We start from the raw sequence: 9307 nt of genomic DNA, 5'->3' as shown, positions 1-9307 counted from the left end.
TGAATGGACGATACTCAAAACAATGGTCCATTTTGCTACAAAGAAATCTGTTTTGTGGAGTATTCGACTCCTACTGGCATTTTAAAATGCAAGGCTTACTGCCTCTGTACTTTTCGCTGTAAAACTTGGTAGAAATGACTATAGGCTCTACTCTGCTTCGCCCTTGTTATTTTCTTCGACCGGTGAGCCCCAAAACGTGTGAATGCCTGATCATATTTTCCAATAGTTCCAAAATCCAGTCCACCAATTTTTTTCAGGTCCGTTTTTTCTTGACCTGTCCAATAAGAAAAAAATGGTTTTGTACCAGTACACCATACCGGTACCCACTCCTAGTATGCAGTCTTCATATCAGAACATACCGAAAGTAAAACAAGTTAAAATGTACGGCACTGCAAGTAAAACAAGTCACACACAATGCTGTGTTCAAAGAACAGCTACATTTCATTCAAAGGAAAGCACACCACACAAGGCTGCATGCATGGAACAGTCCGAAGCAAAATACAGTTAAAATTTCAATATTGAGTCATGATTTTCCTAACCAGAGAATGCTTCACTACTATCTGTGCTTTAGATAAGCTGCTCAACACATGTTGGGAAGAAGTAAAACAACAATATATATTGTGAATCATGATTGTCTAAATTTAAGTACATACAATGTATGGACAAACAAAAACAATTAAAGCAATTTCATTATGTTCGACAGATATTCAACAAGCAGTAGAGAGCACTTTTCATTAATTTATCATTAAAATCCCTGTCTTTCATCATTAACTAATGTCTATAGATACTCTAAGAATTGAAAATAATAGTTTGCATTTCGGTGTTACATCGAAATATTAGTGATCCAAAACATTGTGGCATGTATTCTGTGTGCAAGTATGCATGCTTGAGAGAAGGAAAGAAAGCATTGTGTGCATGTGTATGAGTGTACAGTATACTGTCTTATTACAAGATATCATCTTACTAGGGCCTAATCTGATATGACCACTCACAGCCAACTTGCGTTATATCAACACCAGGGACTTGAAATCAAAACTTTAAATCATTGCCTTTCACAAAATGCAGAATCTATGTCTACTTTACAAAAACTTTGTTTCTTGATGTACCAACATGGCTCAAACATATCAGCTTTCACCAAAGGAGATCTGTAAAAAAAATAGTTAGAATATGATTAAAGGGAGGAAAAACAAGATTTATAACATGACAATTAATGAGTGGGATAGTTACTAGCACAGTCAGAAGCTCTCTTTCAGCACATCCTTGACTATACCCACTGAATAAAATCTCGCCCCGCAGTTTCATTGTTTAGCTCCTTAAATTATCTTTCCATTGCATTTGTACTGCAGTTTTAACATTGAATCCACAGTGTCTCAGTGCAGGTAGAGTCACGTCTTGTGACAATCTGTATTTACATTGGGTACCATCCATATAGTTTATTGCTTTGTCTCAGAATCTGGGAGTGTTTTTTGTGTTATGTAAACCATATATCTTCAGCCCAGACCTTTTGAACTTTTTTTCGACCTGTCGGTCCAATTTTTTCTGAAAAAAATCCGAGAAGCAACAAATAAATTTGGTGTGGCCTAAAACATAATCTTTTGCTCACCATGCCTCTGAGTCTTTTAGGGCAGCGTACTCAGCAGCTTCCTTCTCCTGCAACATGGCAAACAAATGTCATGATCATGTCATCATGGCTGGGCATTAGGAATATTCACATGCACATTTATATTACAACAGTTACTGCTGCTTGTCTCTACCTTGGGCAAATCCAGATTTTAAAAATTAGGATAGCTTAGGCCACAGCAAGTAAATTTTATGGATGTCATTCGTGTGCTCATCAATTTTTGCCTGATTTCAGAAGAAAAAAAATGTCTTCTTCTTTGGAGATGGTCAAGTACATGTCTTGAATACAGGAATGAATGTCTTGTTGGCTGTGATACCATATTTTGTCATCTTAATTCTTGTTACCAGAATTGGAGCCATCTTGTTTTTTTGTACCCATCTTGTTTTTTTGTACCCATCCTATTTTTTTAAATAAAATTTACTTGCTGTGACCATACAAAGAACCTTAAGTACGTGCTGCACCTTTGGTGTTGTTTCAGGGGCCTCCATTTCTATCTCCAGGTTTGTGACTTCAGCAGTTATGGGTTGGCTGTATAAGTAATAGAAAAAAAACATTTAAGATATGTTTGTACAAAAAAGTTGTTCTTGTGTTACAGCTGAAAATCATTGCAGGCAGGTTTATTGGTAACATTCACAGATTTTTTTTTGTGATAAAAAATCTTTTTATTTTCGTTTTGTTAGGGCATCAAAATCAATACAAAGTAGACTAGCACTATTTCTTGTAACCAGTTTTGGGAATGGTTAAATCTTTTCTTAACTCACCGTCCTCAAGTTAATTTAGCAAATGATCTTTTGCCAACAGAGATTGGTGGGAATACAACATGGTGGACATGATGATATCACCTACCTCTGAGCAGGCTCTTTGTAAACATTTGGTGTTGTACCTAAGGTAACAAAAAAAGACATTAGACATGCATCAATGAAACATCATGGTACAATATACTTGGAGTACTAGTATTTCTATGAAGGATTTTTTTGTTTCGATATTCAAGTGTTGCATTATTCCATAAACATCTTAGATGCAGCAATCGTTTTCATTTCAAAGTGGATATAAGATCACATGTTGAGCTATGTGCAACAAGGCAAACTGAAACAAGATTCAGCTGAATTAATCTACTGAGATGCAATATGTATGTATCCCATAGTGGTTGAAAGGAATTCCCAAGTGTACGACAAATATCTGACTGTGATTCTTACCTCGCCGCTTGAGCAGGTGAAAAGCGATGACAACGAGCACAATGACCACCACCAGCGCTAGTACAGCTCCAATCACACCTCCAATGATCTTAGCCCGGACTGTGGATACACACAAGAGAATTCTCAATGCAGAGGCGGAGAAATACCAATGGATGCTTCAAACTGATATGCTACCTCTTAAGTGTTAATTAGAGTGCTTAGTGTGGAAAGCATGGTGATAGCTTTGAAGCCATTCTCACATAATTCGATATGGGAATGATGTAATGGTTTTCCTTAAGATTTATGATCTATTCTTAACAGATATGATTAAGAAATATGTTTTACCAAGATTTGCTTGTCATCAAAGTTCCCTCATAACACTAACATCAATTATTGTTAATGCTAAAAGTATGTTCCAACTCACGTAAAGCATCCACTCTGTCATCCACCTGCAGTTCCACCTCGTTGGTCTCACCCTCTGGAGCTGCAGGGTGGGAGATAGTAGCTACTTTTTAACCATCATCAAATGTTAGAGACAAAATCACTTTTCATTGGTAATAGTCCTCAGAATGTTTTTTTTTATTGCAGCAAAGAGGAACACAGTGACATTCTTGCCGCACTAAAAAAATGGCACTCAATCAAATGGTTGTTGAATAGGGTCACACTCGGAACATCCATCCAGGCAGTTCAGCACGGGCGATCTGACAAGAATTCCATGGCCTACTGCCTATGGTCAGACAAAAGCACTGTTCATTGAATGACTTTTTTGAGAAAAAGAATATTCTATGAAACCATGATAGAACGTGATACTCATTGATCATCAATCTTCTAGGATCAAAGTACCATCGCTTCAAGATACAAGATAACTTGATATCGTGGTGTTGCACTGAATTAAAACCAATTTACAATGTATTAAACCTCAGTCTATGATTTAACGATATCAACGATTAAATTTATTACATATTGTATTTAAAATTGTTGGACAGTCAATGAATAAAATAAATACTATATTGTCATTAGATACGGAGCAGATCGCTGTCCGTTTGTATTTATCAGTCTGGTCAGGTGCGGTATGGTGGAGTCCAAGTACCGGTTCGTCTTTGCTTTAGGGCAGTTCAGTTTGTAGTTTGAGTAGTTGAGTTACTAGTACTCTGCCGGTGATCCGACTTCTTTGCGGTGGAAGCCAGTCTCTAAAGTCAGAGTCCATGAGGGAACTGGCAAACTTAAGACACAAATGTCTGGGAAACGATGAGTACGTGCCTAACGATGTTCAAACCAACAAAGATGAATGCTATGGAACTTTGCAGCCTACCTCTCACAATGATGCTGGTTGCAGAGCTGCGTTCCTCAAACGCGTTCTGAGCGGTGCACTCGTACCTCCCCTCATCGCTGGTCTGCACGTCGTAGATGGTCAGGTGTTCCCCGACGAAGGTCTCCTGGCCGTTGGGCAGCATCTGGCCGATCCTCCTCCAGACGTACACGGGCTCCGGCTGCCCACTGGCCCTACACTCCAGCACCACGTCCTTCCCTACCGGGATGTTGTTCTCCATGTACGGGCTGACTCGGATCTCGGGAATTCCTGGCCTTGCTGAGAAAATGGTTGTATTGTACCTTATTTACTAGTATCATGGACACGCAATGGGTTTTTATCAGCTGATATAAGTTGATAAAAAGTTCATTGGGTCACGTAACCAATGTAATGTAACAAATTACATCGTACAGATGTTGATCTTGTGCAAGTTGTTGCCAAGTTCTTCATTTTTCCAACAAGTTTAGGTCATTGATGGTTGCAAATTAGGAATCGGCAAATATATGAATTTGAATTTGTGCTATCATTGATATGTTTATTCGCAACATCAAGGGCTAATTGCAGTCTCAAAGTACAGTCTTAAGTTGATTAAAGTATATAACACTGGTTTCGATTCAAGTATAAGATACTACGTTTACTATTGTGGGTTTGACTTCGTCTTTGAAGGCAGTGGTTTTGTGCAACCAAATACAAGCCAAGCAAATTATCGGAAAAAACTCTCATTATGAAAAAAATGCAGAATGGGTTCACGTTATTCCAGATAACGATACATCACTTGGCTGGTGCAGCTTTATCACTTTGGGGGTATCAGAGTACATCACGATATTCCCACAATTGGTGAAGAAAAACATGCAGTATACAGGTACCTACCCAGGGTGATGTTCGTGTACAGTCGCCTCTCGAACAGCAGCGGATGCATAGCTTCACAGCTGTACCGGTCGTTCAGGTTCCTCTCCTCGTCTATACGGAACCTTATGGTCGCACCTGCGTCCTCGTAGCCTGTAATACTGGTGTAGTTCCGGAAGAGGGCGTCCACGAAGAGCTGCTCCCGACCGCGCGGGTTGTCCAGCGTGTTGTTCCACCAGCTCAGCGTGGGGCCGGGGTTGCCGTCCGTGGAGTTGCACATCATCATCACTTCCCTGGTCTCTGGCAGATAGAAGGCCCGGATGGTTGGACGCGTCGGTTTAGCTGTTGAAGAAGAACAAATGAAAAACAAATGATGAAGTCAGTTTACAAACCAGCAACCAATGTGACCTACGCATGTCATATCCGTGAGCTTTCCGTGTTTATCAACAACAACAACAACAACAACAACAACAGCACACAAGGTAAATCGCATTGGACCAAGATCTGATATCTGAAACCCAGTATTCTCCTTATGGTGCTATAAATACCTTCATCCATTCAATCCGGCCAAAGAATGTGCCTAGTATCAGTCGCAGCCTTACAAAACGGAACAAAAAAGAAGAAAGCGAGAGAACTCACCGCGAACCTCCAGGTATATCGTGGCCTCAGCCCGGTGCCGGCCGCCACTGAACAGTTCCACCTCACACACCCATGTCCCGTTGTCTCGGATGTTAGCCCGAGAGATAGTCAGCCTGTTTTGTCCCATGTCGGTAACTTGTATGTTCACGCGCCCTTCGTAGTTGTTGAAGGTTCCGTACGAGATGAGGTTCCTCTGGGCGTTGTAGTTCAGGACCTCGTGCCGTCCCCTGTCCTCCCACTCGTAGCCATGCTCCCCGATGTCCCAGTCCTCCTTCCACCAGGTGATCTCCTCCAGGTTGCCTTCCTGAATGGTCCACCCCACGCTGCTGAAGTCGCACTGAAGCGTGATAGGAGTCGCCTGCTCCGGCTCCTCGGGTTCGAGCTCATTGACTCGGTAGTTGATGGGGCCCACATCGAGTGCCACAGACTGCTGTGAAGCTGTCAGAGAAATATAAGTCCAGATTACGGAAAGCACCAGTCAACTTGCATGTAACGCCAGTTCACCTTTATCCGAGGGTTGACCTTTATCCGATGTCCTTAAAAACAGCACATTTAGGAGTATCAACTCTGCGGACTGTGGCTTCAAATTTGCATTTATTTTCAAAATGTTCCGATTTCAAACCACCGTCCGTCGACTTCATATCCCTAAATACGCTTCTCAAAGTTTACAAACAGCGGATATAGGTCACCCTCGGATAAAGGTGAGCCTAGGCGTTAATGTGGTAGATTCTACTTGCCTTTTAGACGAGCTCAAGGATTGTCCTTCTAGACTGTGATAGTTGTATGTCCGTTTTACCCAGATTTGTAGTGCAGTTTGTCCATATAATGATTACAAATTACGAAGTTACCATGACGAAACTCTTCAAGTCTGCTACTGTCAATCATTAACGTGTTTTGTTACTCATGGTTCGGATTTGAATGTGCAATTTATACAAAACACGAAACTTATACAGCATCGATTTGAGCTGTAAACGTAGCTACTTTCGACTAAGAATACTACAAATATATGTTGAAAACGTTTACTTTTAAAGACGTTTGCTCAGTCTTATCGCAGCAACATCAGTCGTCACAAAAGCCGTTAAGGGTACGCCATTACCTCATGCTGTACTAAGTAAACAACTCTCCCGCCCAATCGTTACGTATACGGGATGGCATGGTCAGAATTTAAATTCAAACGAAATGTGGTCTTATTTGCAGCCTTTACACATTTATTGCTACAAACATCGGAAACAGCACATTTCCAATTCACCCAACCATGGACTGGAAAATGCAGGGGAACTACATGAAGCAGGTTTAATCCACTTGGTTTGGATCGCTTTGGAATCCTGCAGCCTTGTTCACTTCTCTTCTTTGATCACACTTTCAAGTATATACTCATACATGCCTGTTAAATATTGGTTAAACCAAACCTCCTTGGGTCAAGTGGTCTTTTTATCGTTTTGGTTTATTCCGCCCTTTTAGAAATAAAAAATTACCCCACGAGTGCCTTCTTGTTTCACGGTGGTGCCACATTGTTACTGCTAATAAACGGTACACTGGGTTTATTTGCCCCCACAAGCGCCCGCCACGTTTGTATTTCTTTATGTCTTGCTATCCATTGTTCGCGGGATACTCTACACTTTCTTACCACTGCAAGTATGATCCATCTCAAATGGGTAAACCGTGGCTTCTGTTGCAAATCTCACTAATTCATTCTCGATCTTTTACTGTTCAGAAACTCTGTGAACCGAGTACGGGAGAAGATGGACAAACAGTACTGAGGTCACACCTGGTGTCTGAGAGAGTTTAAGAAAAAAAGACTCACCTGCCGTGTGCACCAATGCCAACAGAGGAAGGAAGACGATTAGACGCATCTTTAGAGCTGTGTGATTTTTATAATAACGATAAATTAGTGCAACAAATGCCTGTAGAGTCTCGCCAACAGAACGGCCACGACGCTCGCACGGGAACTCTGTGGACAATGTAACGGTTTTCCGTGTGCAAAGACTGACTCAGCCGTACCTTTGGTACCCTGGTGTGGAGTGAATTATTAACAGAAGTTTGTGTGTTAAGCCCACGTAAGGCACACATGCAGGGAAGGTCTATTTGTTTAGTGCAGCCATTCAGCTCCACGGATTACCTGCAGACGACTCGTCCTTCTTCTGATACAGTATCTTCGTTTATAGAGACGCAAAGGGATTTGAGGATGAGACGACCCTCCACTTATACTATAGAGTCTGTTTATGTGTGAAAATGCAGCATTGCAAGTGTCGCGTCGAGTGAGGGTAATGATATATTTATTACCAGTGGATCTGTCACCGCGTTGTTCGCATTGTGTACAGTCTGTCGCTATTGCACCTGAGGACTGTACCATTCTAATGGAGTAAGGCGGGGAGGGGAGGGGGGTTGCGAGAGAGGCCCCCTTGAGTTATGTTACCAATCAATCAATCAATCTTTATTGCTCAACAATTGCAGTACTAGTGGATACAATGTATGACAAGTTCTAGGGCAGCACATACATAAGAATATAAGTCTACGCTTATAACAGTTGCAAAGAGTTCTGTACAACTAAAGACTGAGTACAAGTCAAACCTGCCCAAGACGACCACTCGGGGGACCGGGCAAAGGCGGTCGATTTGGAGAGGTGGTCGTTTAGAAGACCTTAGAAGAGTATCGACTCACAACATGCCCGATGCATAATATGAATGGTTTCCGTTGCGTTATTGTGCTATTCTATCTGAGTGGTTCATTTTACAGTAATGATCAAGGCTTACGTGACTATATACAGGACACAAAGTTACGGTATTGACATAAAAACATGTTCCTAGGTTACCACATACTCTTGGTCTTAAATCACAAGACAAAGCTTATTTCAAATGGATGTTTACAAAAGAAAGGTTAACTTTTGCAGTGGCAGTGGTAATGCGGACTGTTATTCCCGCATAGCATACAGGTGAATCATAAACATTGTGAGTCGCTGTCATCTGAGACAGCTTTAAGTTTGATGTTTTACTATCCCCTTCGGCTGTCAAACAAAGATGGGTCGGATGTCGTCACAACTTCCCAGATATCACCACAAAACACCTGTAATTATAATCAACATCACAGTTATCGTTTTAAACCGAGTTCAGTTATACATTTGTATCAGAAAATTTACAAAAAAAAGAGAATGTTGGTTCAGATCTAATTGTGGTGCTGTGGTTTTGATAGAATAAAACACCTGCTCTAGTCCGATGCTCATCCATCTGACACTATATTGATTAATCATATAAACCAATAAAGGCATAGTCTTTTTGGCGATTGCCCACAAACGCCCACTCTGGATAAGTAGGCGCTGGACGAATCACGTATGACTAATGTGGACTCATGCTAAACAGAATCATTAGTCATAGGATAATTGTCTTCCCGCCCCCCTTACGCATTCCACTTCCAAGAAATGTAAACGCCAGAACGGGAGAATTCGAGCAAGGTGACGCTTCCTTTTTTTTCTTTGTTCTTCCAAGGACGTTATGATATAACGTCCTTGGTTTTTCTGTAGGGTGACTTGATGTAGTAACGTTAGTTGTTTATTTCCTAGTAGCAAATAAATCACAATCCGATATCAAAGAAACTACTGGATTTGCAACAGTAGCTATAGTGTCATGTGGACGCGGATGACACCTGGCGAAAGCTGAGTGTTCTGCACTCCTTTCTTCCAAAGTCGCATGTCGCGCCTATAAGCGAAAGACAAAGGTGTCT

The 9307-nt window shown here is 41.3% G+C and overlaps 1 protein-coding gene across 1 annotated transcript; it reads right to left on the bottom strand.

Moving 5' to 3' along the window:
- Positions 1-417: 417 nt before the first annotated feature.
- LOC118413976 (nectin-4-like) lies at positions 418-7588 on the bottom strand. The gene is made up of 10 exons (XM_035817672.1): positions 7395-7588; positions 5591-6028; positions 4976-5293; positions 4109-4384; positions 3221-3280; positions 2818-2916; positions 2468-2504; positions 2083-2149; positions 1604-1650; positions 418-1145 (listed from the first exon to the last, which is right to left on the bottom strand). Coding segments are annotated over exons 1-10 (1392 nt in total). The 5' UTR covers positions 7444-7588; the 3' UTR covers positions 418-1144.
- Positions 7589-9307: the final 1719 nt, after the last annotated feature.

The sequence above is a fragment of the Branchiostoma floridae genome, chromosome 1 (genome assembly GCF_000003815.2).
Source record: "Branchiostoma floridae strain S238N-H82 chromosome 1, Bfl_VNyyK, whole genome shotgun sequence".
NCBI classification, from domain to species: Eukaryota; Metazoa; Chordata; class Leptocardii; order Amphioxiformes; family Branchiostomatidae; genus Branchiostoma; species Branchiostoma floridae.
This window is presented reverse-complemented; position numbering and strand designations above follow the sequence as displayed.

Excerpts from the sequence above, each read along its gene's own strand:
- LOC118413976 (XM_035817672.1), bottom strand. The coding sequence starts at position 7,443 with ATGCGTCTAATCGTCTTCCTTCCTCTGTTGGCATTGGTGCACACGGCA. Across the intron at positions 6,029-7,394 it reads GGCATTGGTGCACACGGCAG|CTTCACAGCAGTCTGTGGCA; the intron begins GTGAGTCTTTTT and ends TTTCTCTGACAG. Across the intron at positions 3,281-4,108 it reads AACCAGCATCATTGTGAGAG|CTCCAGAGGGTGAGACCAAC; the intron begins GTAGGCTGCAAA and ends CCCACCCTGCAG.